Source organism: Wasmannia auropunctata, unplaced genomic scaffold (assembly GCF_000956235.1).
Source record: "Wasmannia auropunctata unplaced genomic scaffold, wasmannia.A_1.0 LD335994.1, whole genome shotgun sequence".
Taxonomy (NCBI): Eukaryota; Metazoa; Arthropoda; class Insecta; order Hymenoptera; family Formicidae; genus Wasmannia; species Wasmannia auropunctata.
This window is the reverse complement of record NW_012026896.1, coordinates 2044761-2071331: the sequence shown is the minus strand read 5'-3', so window position 1 is coordinate 2071331 and position 26571 is coordinate 2044761. Positions and strand designations below refer to the sequence as shown.

The 26571-nt window shown below is 36.3% G+C and overlaps 2 protein-coding genes across 3 annotated transcripts; one reads left to right on the top strand and one right to left on the bottom strand.

Moving 5' to 3' along the window:
* The first annotated feature begins 947 nt into the window (after positions 1-947).
* LOC105453876 lies at positions 948-3575 on the top strand. The gene is made up of 3 exons (XM_011696148.1): positions 948-2131; positions 2536-2797; positions 3080-3575. Exons 1-3 carry the CDS (start codon positions 2120-2122, stop codon positions 3166-3168), a joined length of 363 nt encoding a protein of 120 aa, XP_011694450.1. The 5' UTR covers positions 948-2119; the 3' UTR covers positions 3169-3575.
* On the bottom strand, positions 3228-25034 carry LOC105453877 (1-phosphatidylinositol 4,5-bisphosphate phosphodiesterase-like). Of its 2 annotated transcripts, none has more exons than XM_011696149.1 (20): positions 24580-25034; positions 16216-16274; positions 13915-14145; positions 13701-13760; positions 13357-13494; positions 12332-12411; positions 11748-11883; positions 11560-11660; positions 10810-10976; positions 10252-10462; positions 9486-9744; positions 8970-9167; positions 8649-8847; positions 8329-8492; positions 8036-8242; positions 7106-7478; positions 6652-6813; positions 6408-6585; positions 5738-6188; positions 3228-4515 (listed from the first exon to the last, which is right to left on the bottom strand). In XM_011696149.1, exons 3-20 carry the CDS (start codon positions 14083-14085, stop codon positions 4444-4446), a joined length of 3327 nt encoding a protein of 1108 aa, XP_011694451.1. In that variant the 5' UTR covers positions 14086-14145; positions 16216-16274; positions 24580-25034; the 3' UTR covers positions 3228-4443. The 2 variants fall into 2 exon arrangements, with proteins under 2 accessions (XP_011694451.1, XP_011694452.1); XM_011696150.1 differs by having other exon boundaries at positions 8976-9167.
* Positions 25035-26571: the final 1537 nt, after the last annotated feature.

The window sequence follows — 26571 nt, the reverse complement described above, 5'->3', positions numbered from 1 at the left end:
AGTGACGACTCTTTCTTTCTTATAACACGCTGTAAGGAAACATTAAAAATATTAAAAACAATAAGTCCATGATAATATTATTTATAAAAATATTTTTATGTATAGTATGTATTTTTATGTTATCTCTTTTGATTGCGGGCATGTAAAAATTTCTGAATAAACTAGCTATATAAAATGTTTATATCTCTAAAATGTGATTTACCTGAACATTTAACACAATAATATTTTATACTAAATAATTTAATTATTTCTATTTCTGCCACAGTGTAAGAGAACTACATCATCAATTCTTGAATTAATCTCGTCGGTCTATTGTTTGTTATTATTTATGCCTACTTGTGTATTCTCCCCGTGCGTATTGCAAAACAATACTATAATTTATGAAGCAGTTTCGAAGCATCGTAATTCAAGTAAAAGACGGATCAAGTAAAAAGAAACTAGCGTTTCATCAGAATAGCTATTATTATGACCAATCTTATATCAAGACATAAATCTGTAATCAGACAAAAGCATTGTATGATATAATCAAAGAATTAAAAGCGGAAAGTTATGGTATAATCATACAATACTTTTGCATATAGATTTTTATATAATTGTTCACTTTGGCTTCTTCGCGACTGTCTCTCTCTTTCTCTTCAAAAATTGAATATATTTTCAACAAAATTGATACGATAGAAAAAAAAATATTTTAAATTATTAAATTAAAGAAGATATAAAAAAGTATTATATACATTTAATTATACGCATTTTTATTGAAATTTGTGCTTTATTTCGTTAATATACACACATATTTTATCAAAAATTCTTCATGCTCTAATTAGCTTTTGCCTGTGAATTTTATTACTAAAACACAAATGTTGCTAAATCGAAAATAGCTGAGGCAAAATTAACGGCATAAATAAGTCCATACTGAAGTAAATCCAGATATTAAATTGCATCCTGTATAATTTAGAGCTAATAGTGTATTATCCGATACACATAAAGCTGAAATAATGAAATTAGAAATATCCTGTGAAACGTTAAGAAAGAGAGGCTTTGAAATATCACGTATTTTGCTGCTTTGACGTTATTTAAAATCTCATATTTTTAAATCTCAAGATTTTGCGTGAACAATTATCTTGCTTCTTAAGTAATTTTAATTAATTTTTAATAGAAGGATGACTATCATGTTTTAAAACGTAAATCTTTATTCTGAGTATCCTGATACACTCTTGATAAGATTCAAGTAGAGACTATAAACGCCAAACGACCTTAGTGCCGAAACTTTCCAACCGTGAAATATCGCTACTCTTTCAAACTTTCATCTAGAGAAGCAATTATGCATAGAAATTTCATAAGCGTACAATTACGTTACGAAGTTGCGGACATCTTCCGCTTATCTAGATTGCGTCTCTCGAAATCTTAATTCTTCAAGCCATGAAATCCCAACTACCATGAAACCTCTTCAATTGTTCTCGGGAATTGAATCGCATCATTAAACATTACACATCACAATTACAGAGTTTAAATCGCGGTTATAAAATACAAATATACAATTATTCGTAATTTTTAAATTTGAGTTAACAAGGCATTTAGTTATATATAGGTGGAGGGATCATGTATAAAAATTTGCACGAAGGAAGAAATGGGACTGCTTGTACGACAGTTACATACATCTTTGTCGCGGACCATCGGAGGACCATTCTTCCCGTTTTGTCGCGCCCGAAATCGATTGCATAAAATCGATATAATACTTACTAGAATTAACAGCGGGCCGCCGCGGTGAGCTTTCCATCTATTCCCGAGAATTTCGAAGAATCGCGCGATTTCGTCATCTCACTTACGTGCAACGCCGTGCTCGGCCGTAGTTGCATAACTCGGCAATGAAACGGCGAACTATCTCGGTGTTTTGAAATGGCCTACACATGCACGTTCGCGGGCGTAACCGGCCGGTTTTCCCATACCTACATATCCACGCGAATCCACGCCATGGAGCACGAATTGTAAACATCCGTCCATGGTGCATAATATTCACATAAAATTTGCGCAACGTTACGCGGCTACCGTTGTATAAAATAGGCGTCCATGGGAAGATGCTTTCAGTATAGCCGACCGAAGCCGTTCGAGAAGTGAATTCATTATGAGTTACTATGTAAGTGAACGTCAAAGAATTTATTGAGGAAGCAGTGAGAAAGATATAAAGAAAGAATTTAATTTTTGTAATGCATTTTTCATTCATAGTTCAATTGTGACTGTGCTTAAAAGAATTGTATGCAATTTGCCACCATATCGCGCGAGAGTTGTCGCGACAAATAATCGAAAAGATAGACCAATTAAATTAAAAATGCTCTAATATTTTTTTATATAAGCTCCATGACGAATTATTGCTTGAAATTGTGTTGTTATTTAATATTCAACGTTATTTAATATTCAACTCGGCTCGAAAGAGAATCGTGCGAATTAAAGAGTCATCGATATACATTCGCGAAATTAACGTAAAAAATTGAAACAACTTACTTTTTCGTCAGAGAGTGATTTAAATTTACTGTGTTCCAGTTGTTTCTCCCTTTATTGATAGTCGCCGTTTGCGAGGCGGGTATAATAACGGATCACTCGCATCACACCCATGGCGTTTATCACGGTTACGGTGCTACCAGTTATCAAAACGTGCAGCTCGAGAATCACGATGCTCTAGTGGTACCCGCAAACTATGGGGATCCCGCGGAGCTTCACGAGACTTTGGCGCACCATCATCACGAGCATGTCATTCCAGTCGTGGAGGACCACAATGACATAGATCACATCGTGTCCCATTCAGGTAAATTCGAATAATGTGAATTCGCAATAAATCAACCACATGCTCGTAAAAAATGTCGATTCACATTTCATACAAATGCAATTTGTGCAACGAGATGGAAATGCCTGAGAAAGAAGATATATAATATTAATAATTTTAAACATTATTATAATTTGATATGATTTAAAGAGAGTATGTTTTTTAGAAATTATTTGTGATATTATTTCGAAATGTGAGTGCAATACATATCATAATTATGTTTTGTATGAACAAATAAAGAATATACCAACTTATTTGTTTCAGCTCCATATGAAGAATTTACCAACGCTGAATTAAAATCTGACTTACTCGAGCACGTTTTCGATCATGACCATTACGCTCTTCATCTATAAAAATAGTTTAGAAAATATTGTATTCAATAATTAAAATTCAATCCTTTTTTATGTGATCAATTTGAACAATTCAAAATTAATTGAAAAGTTCTGAGGCTTAAATGTACTTAACAGGTTTGTTGGATTGCCTAATAAATTAATATATGTTTTGTATAATACTTTTTTTTTGTTACTTGTAGCATAATTCTTACCGCATCGTAGTTTTTATCGACGTTCAAATATGTACGCTCTTGTGAAGACGATTACTCGCAATAGAACGGAAATAATTGCGAATGCGATTTGCGTAATTTTTTTTTATTTTGTCCTTTATATCCAATATAGACATATATATGTATAGGATGATATAATAATTTATGTAAATAACATTATGTTATAATGAAAACAACAACGTGGTAATCATTATACTAGGCTCTCGTTTGAAGTTTTAATTTACAATCCTATGTGACCATTCATGTTAAGGGCCGTGGTAAGAGGCGCTTTCCTTCGATCTCGTAAATTTACGGCCGCAGGCCCGTAAATCACGCTTGGTCTCAAGATTCTCAAACGCTCTATAATACTCTAGTCATTATCAGCAGTCACGTGAATTATCGGCTAGGTCCGACTGCGAGAGCGTCTCTCTCTCAACTTAAGGTATGTATGTATGGTCTAGGAATCATCACGAGTAACAGAGAAAGTTTCTCTCGGCATTAGGCATCGATTCACGAATACAGACAACAGTCTCTCTCTCACACACATACACACATACACGCGCGCTCACACACGCATACACGTTTATCGCTCTGATAGACTTCGACAATAGCGTTAACAATCGAAAAATATTCACTTCGACGAATCGCGCGGTGCATTGCACCGTTTTTCACATCGGCTACGACATCGTGATATATGTTTTTTTTTGTATAAGTATATATATATATATTAAATATTAATAAATATATATATATATTTAATACTTGACTAGATCATTTTAGTTGTATTGACTCCCTCGTTATAGTCTAGGTACTCAAAGACTATGGAGACATAAAATGTCTGCTTATAAAAAAATACTTGGCTGAATGAATTATTATAGAAACGTTAATGTAGTTGCTCATTTTTTTTTCTCTTTCTCACAATAACGCGACATTTGTCGGCAAGATACGAGAACGACAGCTAATAAAATTTGATCCCAATTTCAAGTATAATTAACGACAGTAGTAAATTGTCTGAAAACAGTTCCACTCCTTCGTAACGTGTTTCTCGCTACGAAGAAAATTTGCGGAGAAACTCGGCTGGCACTCATCACACGTAGAATTCAGCCAGCATCTTAGCAGGCTCGTAGTCCATGTCCTCATTGTTGTACATATCCATGATCTGGAAAAGTCGTTTGTATGACTGAACCAATTATTTTGAGGAAAATGGACTTTAAAATAAAAGTATTTAAAATAAAAGAATTTAAATGAAATAAAAATTAAAATTAAATTTTTATGTCAATTAATTTACTCTCTGTAATTTAAAAATTTTTAACTTTATAAAAGAAACATAACTTCATACATTTACTTCATATTAACAGAAAATTTCTACCATATTGTTGTACATCGATAGTTTTTAATATTTTTTTATATTCTATGTAATAGAATACATTCTGTAATTTATAAAAATAACAAATATACGATAAAAATGATTGCAAGTATTTATAGTAGGGACAAAATTAATTAAATAGACGATTTTAAAATCGGAGTTGTCTTACAATTAAATCAAATTGAAATTCTAAAAAAGCTTTTATGATCAGGTGATTTCGATGAATATGGCATTGAAAAGCTCAGTTTTCAAAATTCAAAACTCAGTTCTGAAAGATAATTTTACGTGTAAGAGTAATTATGTTAACAAATAATCGCTTAAAAAAATTATCCACATTAAAGCAATATCAGTATTAAATATAACATATATTCAATACATCTTTTAAAGACTCTTACATAAAGTAAATGGGAGAAGACATGTGTAAATAAAAAATTCTTGAAAAAAATCTGTAATTCTAATCTATAATTTCAGATAATCCAAATATTTTAATACTTCAAATTTGCTGAGTCTTGCTTATCTCGGATTAAATTTTCCGTTGCAATATATTATCCGTAATTTATTATTTATTTCGTTATACAATATAAAATACACCAAATAATAGGACAAATGAAATAAAAAATATTTTAAGAAGACAAATTTATTAAGAAATAATACGAAATTATTAAATAAAGTGCAAAAATTACAAAATAAGAGAAAAACATAATAACCAAAATTAAATTTAACATTCAATAAATAAAATTCTACTTAATTGTAAAATAGAAATGTACAATAAATTAAATCTAACAATTTTATCAAATTCGCTATATATATGTATATCACATCAATATTAATTTTATTAAAATAAATATATAAATATAAAATATATCTTTATAATTTTTTAGCAATCTTTTCAATGGAATGTTAAATTGCTTACGATTATAAGTCGTGTATTAATGTATGATTCTCTGTGTGCAATAAATGTGCAAAGCTATACGATCGGGAAAACCTCTAGCCTAGCGAGAGTCTGTTGCCTTACCGCATTCATGTCCTTCTGCAACTCTTCCAATTGCTTCTCGTGAATCTTTTTGAGTTTTTCCTTCTCCCGGTTCTGTATCATCTGCCCGATCTTGCGCTCCTCCATAAACTTCTTCGTGTTGTTCTGCTGCTTCTCTCTGAGCCTGCCCTCCTTGATCCCGCGCGTCTTCAAGGTCTTGTCGTTCATCACCTCCCTCGCGCTCTCTACCGACAGCCTCGCCTGCCGCGCGGTCATCTCTTTCATCTCGCGATCGTGACGCAAGGTCAGCTGTTTCTGTTGCGCCAGCTGCGCGGCCATACACAATTTGCACAGCTGCGCTTGCCGCTCCTCCAGATGCCCGCGGACCAGATCGCGTTCCTCCCGGCGCTGCCTGTCGGCGAGACGCGACCACTGGGTCGTCTGTTCGGAAACTGCGCGACGAACGATCGGGTCCCTCGAAAGTTCCGCTTTGCTATAAATTTCGTCAATCTTATAAAGTTTGGTTGTTCTCTCCTACTTTATTTAAAAAAAATATAATTATAAATATTTTGCTTATCTTAGTCATTAATCGTTTTCTCAATTAAAAAAGTGAGTAATTTTTTCAATTTACTAATTACACAAATAATTTTATTAGAATTAATCAAATAAAGAAAATAATGAAATAAATTTATATCGTATAAAAATAACTAACTTTTTCCCCTTAAAAATCTTCTCTATTGCAACGCAATGTTGCTTCTGGACAGCCAGTTTCTCCTTGTGATGCCTCTTTTTCAAAGACTCCAATTCTTTTTGCTGTTTCCGTAAAACTTTTTGATAACCCTTTTCTTGTCTCAGACTCTCCAGAGTGATTGGATCGAATTTCATTTCTTCTGTAAAAGTAAAACAAATATAGATTCGTTGTTCACAGTTGGCAATTTTCGTATCTCGTAACTTACCTCTTGGTTTCGCTGCCTCTTGGTGATGAGGTAACACATTGTTTCTGCTGTCCATATTGTTCTTGCTATCACTCTCTTCGATCCCCAGACCCCGCATTTTATTTTGCGCCATACTTTCCGCTTTTCTGTGTGCTCGTGGCGCCGTCAAGGCGTCCATAAGATCTAAAAAGACGATGAAAAAAACGTTGAGTATGACTAATTAATATCATTGATATATATTTTATTTAAAATGGATTTCTTGTATATAAAACATATACCTATTAATTAAATAATGACATTAAGCAGATCGAAAAAAAAACAAGACATTTATACAATTAAACAATTAATTTTAACAGAGTTAGCAAGAAACAATTTTGATTAAAATTATATAATTATATGAATACAAAGGTAAATGGTACAAATTTATTGCAGCTAAGACATGGCCTGCACATGTCTCGAATATAATATGTCGTACCTTGAAAACCATCTGGCACATAAATTTTTATGTCAATATTACAAAACAGCATAGGCAAAGACATAGAAAAGTTGGCCTCGGTTCGCAACGCGATGTGCCGATATCCGGCCTGCAAACCGTCCAAAGGAACGATCCTCTGCCCTAGCAGTTTGCCGTTCGACTCATCGTACACCGCGAATCTCAGAGCGGCCAAATCGGGGAGGACGACTTTCCTAAAGAGAAAGGGCTCTTCATTGTAAACGGGGTTCAGACCGTTGGCGGGAACCACCCTTGTGCGAAATTCCTTGCGTATCGTGTCGGTTGTTAGGCCATACATTTCGACTTCAACGTACGTTCCGACTTTCTTGTCGGATAAAAACTGGCCAGCTATTACCTGTTAATGTAATAATAAATCAATAATAAATATGAATAACAAAACTTTTTGTAAATCGGTTTTTGTAAATCCTAAATTAATACGTACAGAAAGCTGTTAATGTACAATGCATTTTGTGTTCCTATTATTTTTTACAATCGCGACTTATATACAATTTTATTGTTATTACTCGTAAAAAAGCAATTTTTACAACTAAAATATAATAATTTTGTACAAAAGAATGACACAATAATAGTATAATATCATTGAAGATAACGAATAAGTCTTTAAATATGTAAAAAAATTTCATGAAATAAATAAAAATAATAAATGCTTACTAAAATGTTAACTGTTAATAATCTGTTAATATAATTATATATATAAATTTGATTTGAGAAAAATTGAATTTTAAAAGTATCACAAATTTGATAAAGTAACAATAAAAACAAAAATGATGTATATAAAAGTCACGTAGATCGTATTATGCAAATTGTTCAATTTTTTTTAGATAAGAAAAAACATTTTAGAAAGCGATATCGCGAGTGACCTGGATTGCCATTCAGGAAAAAGAAACGTACCTGAACGCTGCACTGTGTGGCGATCACTCCGTCCACGGGGCTCTCGGCGAAAGGATCGAAGCTCCTATCAGCGCGTCTCATGAAATCCGGCTTCAATAAATAGCCCGAAGATCCGTTGTACTCGAACTTGCCTTGATTCAATTGCATGGGCAGATCCGCGGTTTGAAAGTTCAGCGACACCATTTGGCAGCCAGCGTTCCAGAAGACCTGTTTCGCGACGATCGATCATTGAGAGACTTTTCTTCGTGTTCCCCGTGGCGCAAATTGCGCTCTACGAGCTATACGTGCTTTACCTGCGGCATATAGTTGGAAGAGTCGGCTCGTGTGCCTTTCGGATAGATCCGGCTCATCTGCCGCTTGTTATAATTTACAAATTCAATGGCAAGTTCGGAGGATTTCAAATAGGCCAAACCGGCCGTTTCCGAGAAGGAAGACATATTGTGATGAATGTTCTTTTCTGGAATAGTCATTTTTCCTCTCTTAATCGCAATTCATCGATTAATAATAACCATCAGTCACAATTTCTAACCGGCGCTCGTTGAACGTAGAATAATTATAACGATGAATAAAATATAAAATTTTCTATTAAAGAATTAGCAAAAATTTCACCTACCTTCGGCCTCCTCGAAACTGGCGAACTTTATTGGTTGCGCATAGTTGACCATGGAGGACAGCCACGGGTGCACGTTGAGAGTACTTCCGATATAATTCTGAGCCACTACCAACTCCATGCTTTCTCCAAGGCCCACCGAACCAGTGACAGATTGCTGTTGTTGAATGCTCGGCGACGTTATGGATTCAGAATTGTCCTCCTGCGGACAAGCCGAGATATCGCCGTTTTTTTTTACCGAAAGATAGGTACTTCGTTCGTTTAATTCGGTTAAGATGAAAGAGGCGCTATCATGCTCAATCCGAGGGTCACAATGGCTGTTACTTTTACCGATTGCTGTTCCACGACGGCGATCGTCGGCGGCGCGCTGGCGTCTTCCTTGATCTCGTCCTCGATTACGAATTGACCTTGCTTGAAGAGCTCCAATTCCTGCTTCTCGACTTCTGGCCTTAGGCGCTTGTTCTTAATGATAATCTTGCGTTTCAGCATGTTGGGCGACGGCAGCGGTACTCCTGGCTCCAACTGTTTTAATAATGTTTTAATCATGAGCGCACTTAAAGTCACGAAAGAGCCTCCTTTGCGTAATAGATTTATTGAATTCGATACAACAGATTCCGTAAAGGAATCGAAGAAAACAAAAGCGCATAAAATTTTGCTTACATTTTTATATTATGTATAATCGATATTACGAATAAAATTTATTGTAATTATATGTTATTAACAACTAAAAATATTTATGAACATCATCTTTACCTATCATTTAAAAATTGTTGGGAAAAAATTGATAAGGAGATATTTTTTTTTTTACAACCTTGTTAATTAATACGCGTAAGAACTTACAGGATATTCTTTGAGGGGTTCCTTCAACAATAGATCGCCCAAAATTTCATCGCAGTACTTGGCCAGTTTGTATTGTTGCTTCTTGCTACAATGATTTTCGAAGCTGAGAATTAGCGGATATTCTGATGTAACAAAGGCCGTGTCTCTGACTGCGTATATAACGTCCTTGAATAGAATGTCGGTGCACATGGCTTTGCCGTGGGTGATTATTGGCTCCTCGTCTTCCCCTTTGCCGTCCCAACAATCCAATTCAACGCACCTTTAAATTTGGATTGAAATAAAAAAAACTAAAACCTAATAGTTATCGGTTATTCGCTATTTTATGAATAAATCCCACGATGTATATTTATTTATAATTAATGTTGATAATTATCTCGTATCCGCATATTAATAAATTCAAATTAATTAAAATATCACGAGAATCTTATTAAATATGTATAACTATTTAACTATTATAATATGTATAACTATTTAAACCAACGTGAAAAGCGAATAAAAAATATGTTACTGATCCTTAAAACTTGTAACTATATGTAGTAATTTATTATAAAACATAAGCTGGACTGCTTTATTATTCTAAAATAAAGATAGATCGGTACATCTCAATGTAATATTATATATTCATCCATATAGATATTTGATAATCTGGCACAATCAATATAGCTATAAATGCACCGGATATTGAAAGCCGCTGCAGTCGCACAAGCCGGGAATAATCGTCGCATTCCATATTACTCCATATTTTACGTAGCAGCATATTGCTTACCTGCATCCAGCTAGTAGAACTTGTCTGTACATTTCGACGCTGCTCTTCCCGCCGAATTGACGGCCGCTCAGGTATGTGTTGTGGCTCGAATTGATGTAATAATGCGCAAGAGGTTGGTCCATATCCATGTAAACGTCTAATCTGTCGAGGAAAACTGGCGCGTTCTCGTCGGATATCAGGTACCTTATGAAACCGTCCTTCGTCATTGTTTCTGAAAGCACGCAATTATGTATTAAAAGAAAGCTTGTTTTAAAGCTACAAGTTCAAGCCGGTTCATTAATTCTTCAGTCGCGGCCGAAGCTAAACGACACTTAGTCGATTGAGTCGAACGAGCCGACTCAATTTTGCAGGCTCATTAAAGTTTACCCCGTCTTTGATATCTCTTTGACATCCTAATGTCTCAAGTATATAAAGAGGCACAAATGAAATATCCACAAAAGAATCGATATCTCGTGCCTCAGAGACGCGAACGGTCAGGTCTAATTTTAGAGTCAGGTTCGAGAGAATTGTCGGAGGGAGACGTTTCGAGGATACATGATTTGTTTATCAAGCTCTTACTTTCATTACGCGCAGCTTCGTTCTGCTCGTAATCATTGATAATCTCCAACGCACGTTTCTTGTCGTAGAATGGGTAGAGGATTTCATTCAGGGTCGGGTCCCTTTGCTTTCCATTAAGGAAGGTGATTAGTTGTTCCAAGTTAATTGTATCGGCCTTACCCTGCGTTCTAAAATTTTTAAGGTACATTTGTTTTAATTAAATCGGTCGCGTTAATTATCGCAAGATGACAATGTCTGTCTGTGTTGCGCTAAAATAAATCCAAACCGTAAAGTAATATAAAAAATGTAATAACAAAATATATATATACATATATATAAACATGTATAAAATATATACAACTTCCCATAGATATTTTTTTAGTTACTACTGTTGTGTGTAAATAGATACAAGATAATTAAAATTCAAATTATTAATCTCGCTAAGAGAAAAATATTATTTTTTCCTTATACAAGAAAATATACAAGGAGAGAATTTTTTAAATTTACCTTGAAAATCATATTAATCGTAGGACAACATAGTATTTCGACAAATTTTATTGTACACTACAATAAATTTGTTGTAATATATAGTAAAAAATATAGTGAAAATCACATAAAATTCGTCGAAATATTATGTTGTTCTATGATTAACATGATTTTCAGGGTAAATTTTAAAATAAAATTCTCTCCGTGTATGTATTTAATACATTATTCTAAATATATGTATTTAATAAATTCTTTAAGTTTAAATTTTTCCAAAAAAGTACTCACATGGACTGAAATAATTCCTCTATATCGTTCCTCGGGCATATTTTGTGATAAAGCGCGTAGAATGCGTCGAAGGTGAAATCGTCGGGTTCTATCACGTCGTTCTAAAACATAAACAAAAAGTCTTTGCAATACTTCCGCGAGGTATAAAAATGTTATCGATGATTTATTCTGATAGTCCATTAAGATACCTTTCCGCTAGGTAGGCCTAATTCAGAGAGACACTGGTAAACGAGCTTCTCTGTTTTACCAGACGCGAAAGTTCTCGCGACCACTTTCACTGGAACTTTTCCATTAGGATCCACCAACATTCTAAGCCGCATCCAACTAAAATTATGCAAAAAAAACTCGCTGTTTTATTCACGATTCTATTACTTCTTTAGAAATAAGAGAATCACGCGCGGTTTGGTATAAAATATGTATTTTTGTCAACTTTCAGAACGAGGTACTATAAATTTTTATTAAGTCTTCGATCTATGAAATCTAATGTAATCTCATTAAAAAACAAGAGATAGAATAATTCAATAAAATAATATAAATGTCGAAAGGAAAGGAAATTTGAGAGCTCAATAATTTCCGCTGATTAAATTACAGAGTTGCTTATTAGCTTATTGCGAATCGAATATCCTTTTGCGTCGGAACGGAATTAGAGAAACGCGAAGCTACATACGTCCGTCGTACGGAACACATTTATGGCTAATTATTTCACAGGGGTAAACAGTACTGTTTACAGACGCGTTAGTGCAAGCGTATATAAATGCATTGGCAAACTCACTGTTTCTTCAGACATGTAAGCGGGCAAACGTTATTCGCTTTGACGTTGTGCGTAATCGATCGAACGCCGTCCAACCATACCTGTGACGACACATACAAATAAAGTACCATCAGATTGTTCTTTTTATGGAACAAATGGAGAGAATACATTAAGCCCGTCGCGAGGTATGGAGATATTAATCTGAAGGTAGTATTATAAGGTAATCTTATCGGTCGTTACATAGCGACGTATCGTTACGTTTGTAAATAGATAAACTATTTATACCCGGGGAAGGGGAATTTTTTTGCTGCGCCTCGACAAAAGTTTTGTTACTATATTTTTGTTGGTATATTTTTTTTTGCATATTCGATATAGAAACGACTAAGTCTTAACTTTCTTAAATGTCATTGATTCTCAGTGGCATTGAAATACAAAAGAAAATAATAAGCTTCGTGGAAAGAGCAGGTAAATGCCGATTATTATCTTAAACGCAAAATGGTAATTAAGCATGTCAGTGATATCGAATTGTTGAGTTGTGCAATAACAATCCAGCGCTATATGCGGTACGCGATAAGGGATCTTTTGTACATCGTGTATAACACGATATACAGAACCGTGTGTGGCATATTCACGCTATATTTCCTTGCCGCTACGGTAGAAACTATAATAGCGATAAATTCACTGGAAAATGACACAGAAACACGGAAACGAGTAAAAGAACAGTATATAAAGGAGATTGATCGAGAAATTCAGCATAATCGCGATTACATGTTGCGTATCGCAGGAGTTATTACGAGAAAGAAAACTATTAACAATTAATGATAGCGTATCGCAATCTAATATCGTTAGTATAATGACACTTACACCACTTATATCGGCGTTAAACTATGGGAGAACAACAATTTCATCAACGATAGTGATCCCGCGCGCTATATCGGTATCATATCAGCCCCGCTAATAATAGTTTACTTGACCGATAAATCGAATGGCATGTCGATGCCGCGTTTCCGCCGTTATCACGATTAGTTTGCCGGCACATGTGTTACCTTGGCTGTGGCAGGATCCGGACACACGACGTGCTGATAGTTGATATTGGTGTAATCGACGCCAGAACAGATGGTCAGACTTTTCTCGTCCAATTGTTCGCCATGCTTGCTGAGCAGCTTGTCAAGTAACTTGGGATCCTGCATAAAATGCGTCGTATTAGATATCAGACGCGTTACCGTTTCTTTTTCTTCTTCTTCTTCTTCTTCTCCTCCTTCCCTTTTTATTTCATTCTTTTCTTTTTTTATCAATTTGATCGGCAAGCTTTTTTTCAGCAAGTCCGTGATTATTGTAATTTTTAGCAAACCTTTGATCACATTTCGAAGGGACAGAACAATTATTTTACCTTAGGAACGCCTCCGGCTCTGATGTCGCTCACTTGACACAGCTCTATAACGTCGCCGTCCTGCAAGGAGGAGAGACAGGATAAAAATAACCTGGTATATATTCAGGACTCTTGTAAGAAAAGGTAGTCCGAGGCACTTCACGTTCCCCTTTGTTCGAGACGCACGAAAGGGCGCGCGTACAGAAGGGGGTAAACAAAAAAAAGAAATCCTCACCTTCCCCTCGCTCTGCCAGTAGATAAAGAAACCGTACTCGTCGACTTTAAACTGGCAATTCAGCTCGATTTCAGTGTTATCCTTCTCCTCCGCCCAGCGATCGAAGACGCAGCCGGTGCGGAGTGCTTCCGGCACCTCGATCTGCCAGTTGAACTCAAACCTCTTCGTCATCTCCGCGTCGCTCTATCAACTTCCGGCCAAAGTCAGCCTAGATGCGGCGTCTTCCGATTTCTGTCAACAAGGATCAGCGCGTCACGTCGTTAAAAGCATCCTCATCGAGCGTCTCATCCGCCGCATCTCGCCGTCAAATCGAGTCGAATCGAGTGTCTGCTTTACGTCCGGGAGGAGCTTTGAAGTTCGACATTTATACCTCGCACACTCGTTCGTAAATTGTTCCGACGAATCAGAATTGCATGGCGGTATGCACAACCGAGTTTGTATGCAGCGAAACGTAAATCTCGGAGAGTTTATATTTTGTATGTATACCTCTGTAAGCTTGACGTCTAGTCGGTGAGCACAGTTTACGATGCGGAGGTACAAACTTTTACAAAACGATAATTGTTGAAGGCACGCGCATGATATGTAACACGTATAGTTAAGCCTTAAGAAATTACCGTCATTAATTGTATATGATGAGCTGATTGCTAAAACACGCAGTAAACGCCGATACTCAGGTGGACTTCGTTCTGGACACGCAATCTGCCTGTTTAGAACTCGTTTGACCGGGTATTTAGTTAGTTAATTATTAGCCGCGGCCTGTATGGCCCCGGCCGATAAGTGACACACATGAACGCAATACCTCAATGGAGCCTTCTGAACCTTAATCGGGCATTAACCCCTTTGTAAAATAAAGCGTCAAGGTTTCTTGACCTATAACCTATCGGCCTGCGACACGCAAGCGAATCCCAATATTAAAATCATTTTTGGGAATTTCGCGAAAAAAAAAAAAGAAAATTTCGATAAATAATACGCGTAATCGACAAAATCTTGATTATGTTTACTTTACGTTTAACTGTATCATTGTATTACAAAGAGAAAGTTATTCTTAACTGTATTTTGTACAACGTTCGTAATTACAAAGTTCGATTTTGCTTCAAAATTCGTAGTATGCAGGAACTGTTTTAAAAATTATTATTAAAGAAACAAAGAAAAGTGCACAAACCATTACTGCTTCTGTTATCTTTCAACAGCACTCGTTATCATTGAAGTGACCAATGCTGTTTTTTTCCATTTCTCTTGTATTTTTTTTACAGACAAATATATTACGTATCTTAACATTTTAAATTGAATATATTATTGAGAATATATTTTTTCCTTTACGAAATTGCGCATAACTTTAAACGCAATTCGGCGATCTCTCTTTTTCTTAGAAGATAAAAATAAAAATTTTTATTTTACAATGACGTTGAATTTTTTAATGTCCTGCCGTCACATAAATGCGTGCGTCAAAACTCTTATCTACATATTTCACGCATATTTCATCTTTCTATCTTTATACACAACTTTCCTGTTATTTTTATTTAGTATTTCTTTTCGACAACACATAAAAAGTTTGAAAGAAGTACATTCACTTTCTTCTCGTTTCTTTTCGGAATATTTATAATTTTTATTTTTGAGTCTCTCGAGAGAATTTTGTCGACAAAAGTTAGAAGATTGGAATTAGAATAGAATACGTTACAATGTGTGAATAGCTTCAACACTCGCATGGAAAATTGTAAAAAAACTGGCATTGAGAAAAGACGTCATCGGAGACTTTGTTATATAGAAGCTATAGTTCGAAGGAAATGGCCAAGTTCCTTTTTTTTACATACAATGTAACGTCACGGAACGCTTTCTGATGATATAAATAAATATCTTTTGTGTATCATGACGTGCAGCGCGCGCTATAGTTAACGCCATGTAAGTTTCGAAGGGTACACAAATATCGTTGCTTAAAAATTTATAAATACACAAAAATAAATCTTTCTCTTTCTTTTATCTGACGTTACACTACATGCAATATTTGGGGAGTGTGGATACAATATGAAATATACGTTATTTAAGAGCCGAGTATTACATTTGTATTACGGGACGTTTCTCCACTTGAGGCTTTTGGATTTTGGATAATCGATAGTTCGTCACGCTACAGAGAGCCTTTTAGCATCGTTGCACCGATTAACCTTTATGACAGCCTGCACTATGTAGGACGAAGGCACATACACTTAAATGTTGCCGAGTGAAAATATAGTCATATCGCGCGGAAGGTTATGTTATTATTTATTATTACTACGGTGTAATCGTAAAATTGTAAGAGATACTCACAATGTTAAGAGCGTGTCGTCTGGGTCGACTTGCTCATTTTAACTCTCGCGGTTGTGCACCTGCAACAAAATATTTAATAAACCGTAATGCAAATGTTAATAATTGAAAACTGTTTTCCGCGGTATTCTCAATGAAAAATGTGTTTGGAGAGCAAATGCAGCGGAGAGATCGTCAGACTTATTACCCGTCGGGGGATATATTTTCTTTACACTTAAGCCCTTCTCTCAAACTATCGAGCTGAAAGGACATCCAATTAAAAATTACAGACTCCATTTATTTCTCGCATAGTTATTCCGCCTTGCGCCACCTCATCCTATCCTATTAACCGCCGTGTTAATTATATCCACGGGCAGACACGTGCTTTTCTGAAATAACTTTTTACTCTTCGATTAAGTGACTCAATCGATATCTCCGTATAATTACGGCAGGCTTACGTAACACGTTACGTATGTGCAATACTTAAGTGAGGTGTATAAAATCCAGATAGCAACCTTTGGGTCATTAAGCCTATTCATTCAGTGACGTATCCCAATTGTGACACAATGGATAAGCACTTCTTCATTATCCGTGACTTAAAAAAAAAGGTAATGCATTGACGACAGTTATTTTAACTGTATAATTGTAACGTGTTGGATACACTAACAAGTACAAGTAGTTTTTGCTCCTTAAAGTTTTCTTATATTTTTTTTGAGATAATAAAAATGTAAACGAATACAAAACGTATTGATTACAAAGCCCCTTCTGGGTCACGTTACTGACGAAAGAGATTCAGAGGACGATTGTAATTTAAAATTCTTAAAAATACAGTCACAGAAGCCGCTTCGTAATTTCTTCAAATATTTTCTTAAAATATTTAATTAATTAAAATGGCTATATCGATGAGACTACTTTGTCCCGGTCATGAAATTGCACTCTCCTATTATCTAGATTAAAAATACATCAAAGTAATTGCAAAGGGTAGAAAACAACAACGAATGACGTATCACTCCCAAGATTTTTATTAATAGGTGATGTGGCATTTCGTTTTCTTCACGTAAAGGCCACTCCAGTACATCTCTCCCGGTAGCTTCGATCATTTACGTAAGTTATCTTCGGAATAAATTAAAAGTAAATCGATGAATCGTAAAACTTCATTTTTAATGCCAGAACTATTAGAAACATGAAAAAAACCTATTAATCATTTCGACATTTTTAAGAATGGAAAATATACATAATTAGTAAAACATGAAGTTTTGCTGATTTGTGAGAAGTTGTACCAATATTAATGTGTTATTAGAAAAATGTGAAGTTTTGTTGATTTGTGGAAAGTTGTATCAATATTAATGTGTTGTATCATTGAACAAATTAATCATATTTTAAACACATTCTCTATATTCAAATAGAAACTTTTAGTTTTTTCCCATTTTTATATTGATATTTGATATAATTTAGTAGATTTGCCATTTAATTCAAAATTTAATTAATTAATTGTGATATTACGTACTATTCAATTTAGAGCTGCGTTCTAAAGACCGACGATTATACGGCGCGCAGTTTGCCTGAACTGAGAAAATTCGTATATTATAATAATTTATTCGTATATTATTATAATATTCATATATTATAATATTCACATATTATAATATTAAACAGCAAAATCCACTTTGTACCGTGTTGACGTTTTCGCATCTTAATTGTTTGTAACGCTCCACGGTCGATTCTGACACTTAATTATTAAAACTAAATATTTTATACAGCAGCGTAATGCATACATTACGTTTTATTGAAAATTTTATCGTATAGACGTCGGTATCAATGTACATCGCTAACGGATATCCCACGCTATACCGCGACTTATCGTAATTGGTGCATCAGGAAATGGAAACTGCCAGACGCCATATTCCGTACCTACGTACCGTACGCCAACACGAGAAGGCACTCACGATTAAATACACATTTTTAAACGCGGCCGTAAAAATATTTATGGCAAACCAACTCTCATGCCCGTGCACAAAAAATAACTGGGTCTCCCGAAAGAGTTATTGTAACTCAAGTTTCACAATATTAGAGAAACGTATGAAATGCGCTCTGGATAATAAATTTATATTTGTAAATTAATTTAGTTATATTATGTATATTTGTTGTCGTATTTCATGTATATAATGACTGTCACCTTTATTATATTTTGGCACATCTCTTATTTAGAAGATATTTTAAAACATATCACACATAAAAATGGAAATACACCTGCACTCTTAAAAATCTTGGCAACGACATTAAATTCCTGTAACGATAAATTTTCATCACGTTTCCGAAATCCAAAAATAACGTATGTCCGCAATTTGATCTATTATTAGATATCGAGCTACGATTTTTGATCTGTAAATCTAAAGATACTTTAACGATGAAGTTGTTCTTGAGAGTTTCAGCGTTCGTAATATCATGATGTTAAGATTGTAGTAAGATCTGTAAAGCTTAAACGAATTTTAAGTAAAGCTTAAAATTGAAAATGATTCAAGTGCAAAAACATGTGGAGGAAAACTATAAATGCTAGCTTGGGATATTGGCAATAACGTAGATATGGCAACGGACCATAAAATCATAAGAGAAGGAAAGAGAAAGAGAGAGAAAGAGAGAGAGAGAAAAGTAAACATTACATTAATAAATGAGATACTTGGAGATGAAGAAGTCCGTAGCGATGACTCGCATACTTTATTATCAAGGTTAGCCAGTGCAAAAATTTTATGGCGCTGTAATTTGTGAAATATATTTTTTGTTATATTTATGCACTGCTGCTCTGTTGCTACAAAAAAATAATTAATCAACTTCCTGTAAAAAATGATGATATATAGATATTAAATTGGAATAATTCCTAAAACATAGTAAGTGAACAGAATAACACGAGATTGTTACTGTAAAAAATGATACTTAATAAATTATAATAGTTAAATCTGTCATACGAATATAAGCTGTGTCTCTGTTTAATGTATATAAATCAGTTTTGACAAGTTATATATGTATATGCCGATATAAAGAAAAACATTCAATTCTCTGCAGTCTCAACCACCTTGACCTATAAACTTGTTAAGAAAGAAAAAAAGATGGAGATACGAGGGAACAAGTTTTCGGAACGAATAAACGCAAAGATTTCAAAAGCAAAATTCTCCCAACTTCGCCAAAATTCGCCGTTTGCGACATCGGTATTAGCCACGCGACTTCCAAGAATTAGCCACGTCCTCGCGGATGTTTCCTACTCGCGCGGCAACGCAGTTTAGGTGTCCGTTAATTTCGCAGAGGCGGAATTCGGATTGCCGCCGTCGATTTGTCAGACGATCAGCTGACACCGCGGTTTCGCGCGTGTAACGCGCGACGGATCGTGGTGGGCAGAAAAATATAACGATTTCCCTGGAAGCGTTGCAAAATACTGCAATGTAAATGCAGTAAATGGGAAGCGACGCGCGCGGAGCGCTTGTGCCCGGTGATACACGAAGCAGAACGCTCGATGCACGGAGCCGAATGCGGAGAGCAAATGCCCAAGCATTAATGCGGGCATTCGTAATCGGCCACCGACGCGTATCTCGCTAGATACACGCGAGCATACAACGCGTGTCTATATAAACAGCCGTGTGTATACGGGGCGCATAAACAGACGAACGTTACGAAAATACATATAACGTGTGACTCGTGCCGCTATGGCTCTGCTCTTCGGTAAATGGTTGAAGACGTTCTTAGAGCCCCGACAACCTGCATGTTCCCATGAGCCGACCGCATTAACGATGCGTTATAATTTATTACGACTATCACGATCCCCATCGTACCTCATCGCGGCTGGTTATTGCGGCATTTAGGAGCACCAAGATGGCGAGTAAAATTGAAGATAAGAAATCAGTTTGATTAAGATAAGTCTGTATTGTTATCGTTAATCATTGATAATCATTGGCGTTAATCATTGAAATACGCTATTGTTTAATTTAAAGATTTGGCGCTCGCAATATAAAAATCTGTAAAAATAAATAATAAATTTATTATAAATTAATTAAATATAAATTATGTAAAGAGTTAATTATGTAAATGTAAATTAATTTTTAGATAATACAGCAGTCTTGTTAGATTAAAAACCTTGAAGTTAATTTCAGAAGCTATTTTTGCTTACATATAAATAGTTTAGAAGGATAGTTCGTAAATAGTTTATCTTTGAATCGAGATGATTTATTTAGGACTGCGATAGAGAGATTACGTAGCGTAATCTCGTAATGGAAAACAGAAATTTATGTCGGTTTGTAATCTCACGGTGAGATATGGAAATGCTAACTTTATCTCTTATATTTGATCTCCTTTCCATCTTCACACACATCTAATTTATTTTCTTATAAGATTAATTTGCATTATCGTGTCGATCTTTGCGTATCAAATATGATTTTGATAAACACGAGTGTGCCCTACATATTATCTAGTGTACTCTATATATGTTACTGCACACGTTCGTAACTTTTGTTGCGATCCGTAAGCACGAGAAATTTTCAACAAAATATAATGCTCCATTACCCATAATTACAGAATATTCAACACAAAAGCTCCGACTTCCAGAAATTTGATGCAATTATGAACGCAAATTTGCAAAAATTTTAATGATTCTCCTCTCGCGCATGCATAAGTAATTTATTTATTTTCACATTTGCTTTTTTACTGTGTTTTGGTCTTTTCCACATAGGTAAATCGTTTTATTATACGCAATATAAATATATTTTTACGTAGCTAAATCTTTTTATTATACATAATGTAAATAATCTCTGCTGCTATAATTATGTGTTATAAAATCATACAAGTCGTACACATAACAGTATTACTTTGTAATAGTTTAGTCTTTTGGTAATAATTTATATGTAACTAATTCGGTGATTCAAATAATAAATTAATGATAGAATATACTTCATAACTATAATTTGTATTTTCAATAATTTTACGCAAAGTCTAATCGTCGATTAAAATTACGTAATTAATGTAATTAATATGAGTTTAATTAAAGTAACTAATAAGAGAATTATTGAATTAAGATGTTTCTGCCCGAAATTAACAAATAATTAATTTACAAAGCGCAAAAAATTTTTTGAAGTGAAAATTTTTGAAGTGAAATCATCCAACCCAAGATTTATGTAATCGACGTAAGAAAATGTAAGAATATTATAAGCGATGTCTACTAGCAGAAAATCAATTGCCAAACGACTGTGATTCAATTACCTAATGCGAATCAATAATTATATAATTTCCGGAGCTTTCGAGGTTGAATTACCGTCGCGACATTGACCGTTCAATCGTTTAATGTACCTAATGGCCACTTTAGGTAGAATGGAAACAAATGAGGCTTATGACCTGACTGCCTCTGTTTTTGAGTTGAGATATATTTGTATTACGTAACATAAATTGCATACATGCTGAGCAGCTAAGCTATACGTGTGTCTGTTTCAGTGTACTATTAAATTTGGTAAAAGAAATAACGTATTAATACGTTAATGTTATGTCGAGATTAGATATATTTGCTGATGTTTACTCAAAAGAAAAGCAACAAAAATAATACATAGAATTGATTATAAAATATTAAAAGAGGAAAGAAACAATAATTTATGACATTTTTTTATTTTATAAAAATATTCAAAATATATAAAAAACTAAAGGTTATTAAATAAAAAAAAAGAAATAAAAATTAAGAAAAGAAGAGCAGCATTTTATAATTATTTAAAAGATTGTCGGCAATTTAACGTTTGCAGTGCTAAAAACAAGACATTATATATTTATATAATATCTAATTATTCAATAACTAATGATACGTTCAAAAAGAAAGAAAAAGAGAATTAATGTTTTATATTTATTACATATAATTATAATAATTATAAACGCTTATCGCGCAAACAATGCCATATAACTTTGTTATTATTAGCTCTTACAAGTTATGTTGTGTCTCTCATTATTATCGGTTGTACAACGATTCCAAGTATACGACAGATAGCTCCCGATGAAAAATGCGTTATGCAATATGTTTGTGGTCATAATTCACTCGCTTCTCGTGTTTGCATTCTGTGTGGTTAACGCGGGAGAAATCGATGACTCCGTATTATCTGTATTATCGTTAAAATTTACGAGCGCATTTCTCCCACGGTGCAGAAGTTGCGCCGGAAGAGCACAAATATTTCGAGACGTGAATTCGTGCCTCCGAAAACACTTTGCATCTCGCAATTGTACGTACGATGCACGTACGTACGTGCAGACATCTTGAGTTATTAACAAGTCCGCACTTTAGCCGACAAGGATAAAACCTGCTTTGCAATGAAGTTTCTCGTGAGATCACCGTCCAATTGAACAATTGCGTAATTAAAGTTTCCTCCAAGCAGCTGTTGCGCCTGATTATTTTTCCGAGAAAAATGCGCCGCGGTTTTGTTGCTATGCACGAAGGGATCAGAAGATAATGATAACTTTTGAGAGTAAAAATAATATTGAAAAAAAAAACGCTCCGACGCGATTACTCCAATTATTAAGCTCCAGAAAGAAACGCGCGCTTCGCGAATCTTCAATATTGTATAAACAGTAAGAAAGCCGATGATTAAAAAATATATTCTACAATCAGATATCAGCGAATTGTTCTGTAGGTATGTCATTGAAAGAAACTGGACCTCGCTGGAGCGTCCGGTTGCTCCGTTTCAGCTTAGGAAGCCCGTCCGCGAGATTGGCGCCTATTTGAGACGCGCGCTATAGCGCTATTCGATTTCCTCGGCAATCGTGCTGAGATAACGAGGAGCTTCGGTGGAGAAGGAGGAGGAGGAGGAGGTGCAAATGGTATTCGCGACACGTATCGCCTCGCTGCGAATACGGCGCCGGCGACGACCGACGGTCGGCGCGCGGATGAGAAGTCCGAGGGAATCAGGTGTCGGACCGACGCGCGACAACCGACCTGCGTCTGACCTCGCGAGGGAATGTCGTAACATTTGCGCACGACGGGGACGGGGACGGGGACGGGGACGGCGGCGGCGGCGGCGGCGGCGGCGGCGGCGGCGGCGGCGACGACGGCGCCTCCGGGTTCCCTTGACCTCGAAAATCCCTCGGGAAGCCTCGGCGAGTCAGGGTCGCGTCCCGATATTCGTCGCGGCCTCGTATCTCGCGCACCTATCTCGCGCTTTATTCGCGCGGCTTATCTCCCGGCAGGCGATAGCGCAGCTAATTAGCAAGTCGTCGTCGCCTCCTCCTCCGCGCTCGCTTCCTCACGCGGCGCGCGAGTGTGCATATTATGTGTGCGGCACGGCCGGATGGCAGCGCGCACAGTGCGCGTACTGTAGTTGCGCGCGTGATAGCACGCACGGGCGATACGCACACGCACGCGAGCAGTAGCCGGAGTCGGAGCGGCGAGAGAAGGTGGAAAAGTATAATGAGAGAAAGAGAAAGATAGAGAGGGGGAGAGCGAGCGAGTATCGCGTGGCGTGCGAGTGTATATATACGCACGGTACAGCGGTCTGGTTAATGGTCGCGCTTAGCGCGATTAATCCATTCTTTTGTCAAACAGTATGTCTCTCTCTCTCTCTCTCTCTTTCTCTCTCTCTCTCTCTCTCTCTCTCGTGGGAATCGCTTTAATAATTGATAATATCACGATTACACAGTAGAACGTTTTAATTTATTTTATGACCAGAGAAAGTGGATTGCGACCGCGCGCGGTCGTCCTCGCCTTCGTAATTAGGTCTGAAGTAATTAGCGGTTTAATATTACGCGAGTAGCGAGCGATAATGCATTTGGTACATCGCCGTCCCGGCTCAATCTTGATGGTACGCCCTTTATATGCAAATTAATTACGTGCAGAGCGCGAGGCATCACCGCTCAATTCGAAGCGCAGCGCTCGCCGATCTGACGAGACAGAAGTTTACACGGAGATTACGCTTAACGAGTTGTTAACGCTTAAAGTAAAAATGCCAGTAAATCGCTTCGATATTTCACCACATAAGGTAAAAATAATTAAAAATCAAAACGGTTACGTTTAGCAAAATTTGAAGAGAGTCTGGAGTCGGCGAAATTTTATCAATGAGAACGATTGCGGGAAGACTTTGAAGGAAGACGCGCGAAAAAGACTTAGCGCGCGAAGAGCGGGAATGCGCGGATGCAAATATCACTCGCTGAGAAAACATACAGAAACGGATAAGAGCCGAAGGAAAATACGGACTTTCCAACCGGTGCGGCGCGGCGTGTGCGCGCGTGCAAGAGCGCGGCACGCGTGACACGTCTCATGACGCGCACTGAAGCGAACGTCGGCGACGTCGACTGCATGCGCGCGTTATACATGCACCTCGCTTCATGTATACGTAACGCGCTCGTCTAAAGAAATTGGCAATCCGAATTCCTCGGTCTTACCGCTTGGTCGGCTTCCCCGCACGCGCGTGTGATTATCCGTCGTACGACGAGTGCAGCGGCAGCGGCGACGGCGGCGATCTCATCCTCCGGCGTAGCTCCGCGCGCACATCAGCTCCGCGGGCGGCACACGCGACGCGAGTGGCGAGAATTTTGAAGTGGAAACTGAATGGCAAGACGGCGAGACAGACGGCCGGACGCGGGCGCAGACGTCTTTTGTACGCGGGAATGAAATTATTACGCTCCGGCGCCGGACGTCCTCCAGGCGCGATGGAAGAAACTGACGCTGCCGCACCGTTTCTGTTAACCAGCGAACCAGCCGTCTGGCTCGATACCGTCTTTTTCCCCTGCGCGCATGTGCGCGCTCGTGACCGTCATTCAGTTTCCAACTACATCTTGTCGGCAAGAACGAGATCTGCTCGCCTCTGAAGCTATTCCATCAGCAAGTGCGGAGTGTATCGTACCGTCGGAAGTGGTGCTCGGAATATTCCGGCGGTCGAACGACGGGCTCCCGTCGCTCGACGCTTCGTACTTCCTGCCCGAGCCTGAAGATTCCCGGCTCTTCCTGAAGTCCAAGATTAAATATACATCCGTCGAGCACAATACAAATTTCAAAAATTCAAACTTAACTTTAGGTAACACGGCAATCCCAAGTATAGTAAGATGACGTCAATTAAATGACGTCTTTCAATAACATGTGTTATTAAACTTGTTATCAAGATATCTTTTGACGTCATCTTGCTACTTGGGATATGAGATAACAAGCATATCATAAAAAAAGGAAACAAACAAAAATTAGAAATAATCTTAAACTTACAGAAAATAATCCAATTGTTTCCATGTATTGTATAAATCTTCCTTGAAATCACAAATGTTCGAACTGCGAATCCGGAAAAATCTTCACCTTACTGTATTCAAGTAGCAAAATGACGTCAAATCTTAATGACATCTCTAACGTCAATAAGACATTATTAAAACGTCATTTGACGTTTCCAATGTTCAAACTACAAATCCGGAAAAATCTTCACCTTACTATTATCCAAGTAGCAAAATGACGTCAAAGGACGTCTTAATAATATCTTAATGGTATCTCTAACGTCAATAAGACATTATTGAAATGTCATTTGACGTCACTTTGCTTGGGTAATTTCATTAAACTTTATCAGAACATTTCATTTTTTTTAACTATCGAATATCTTACACAAATCTGAATCTAAACTGGAAACCGTCAAGTTTTAAAATTTTTAGTTTTATCTTTCCATCAGAAACAAAAAATTATTTTACGTATTTGCGTTTAATATGCATGTCAAGCAACATTAATTCTTTTTATTCGAAGCATCGAAATTTCGATAGTTCTGCAGTACAATAGATAAGCACATTGACAAACAAATTGATAGACAAGTTTTATCTTTTCAACGAAATACCGAATATTAGCCGCCTATTTATTTATAGAATTATGTTGATAGAATAATATATTCACTTTTAGAGTTGTCACAATACTCGAAGGAGAAATGCGATAATTTGTGTTCGTACTTCAATTTATCACCTCAATCCAAAAAATACAACAAATCATGACAGAAGAAAAATAATCTTTATAATAATTAATATTGTATATCAGGGTCACAAATGATATTATCATTTATCAGATTTTCCAAGGTACACATTTAGAAAGAAAAGATTAATCGCTTCCCACTAATTACCGAAGAAAATCATTTACAGAGGTGCGAAGTTTAAATGAAAAATGTTTAATTTAAACTTGCACATGCATCTCACGAAACTATCGCGGTTGCTAACGTATCCCGTTCCGATTTATATCACACAGTCGATTTAATCAGTGAAAGCCGCAATAAACTTTTATTTACCTCGCAAACACGCTCGCGATGGAAACGCGATGAGAACAGAATAAAGTTCGATGTTATAAGACGGATCGGTAAAAAAAAGAATCACAGTGATTAGAAAATAATCGCGATTTTGGATACACTTTACTATCACTGG

Bases quoted from the DNA above. Each gene is read 5' to 3' on its own strand.
- LOC105453877 (XM_011696149.1), bottom strand. From the start codon at position 14,085: ATGACGAAGAGGTTTGAGTTCAACTGGCAGATCGAGGTGCCGGAAGCA. The intron at 13,495-13,700 runs GTAAAATAATTG...CATTTTATGCAG, and splicing joins GAGCCGGAGGCGTTCCTAAG to GATCCCAAGTTACTTGACAA. The intron at 11,884-12,331 runs GTGAGTTTGCCA...GCATAATTTTAG, and splicing joins CTTACATGTCTGAAGAAACA to TTGGATGCGGCTTAGAATGT.
- LOC105453876 (XM_011696148.1), top strand. The intron at 2,798-3,079 runs GTAAATTCGAAT...TATTTGTTTCAG, and splicing joins TCACATCGTGTCCCATTCAG to CTCCATATGAAGAATTTACC.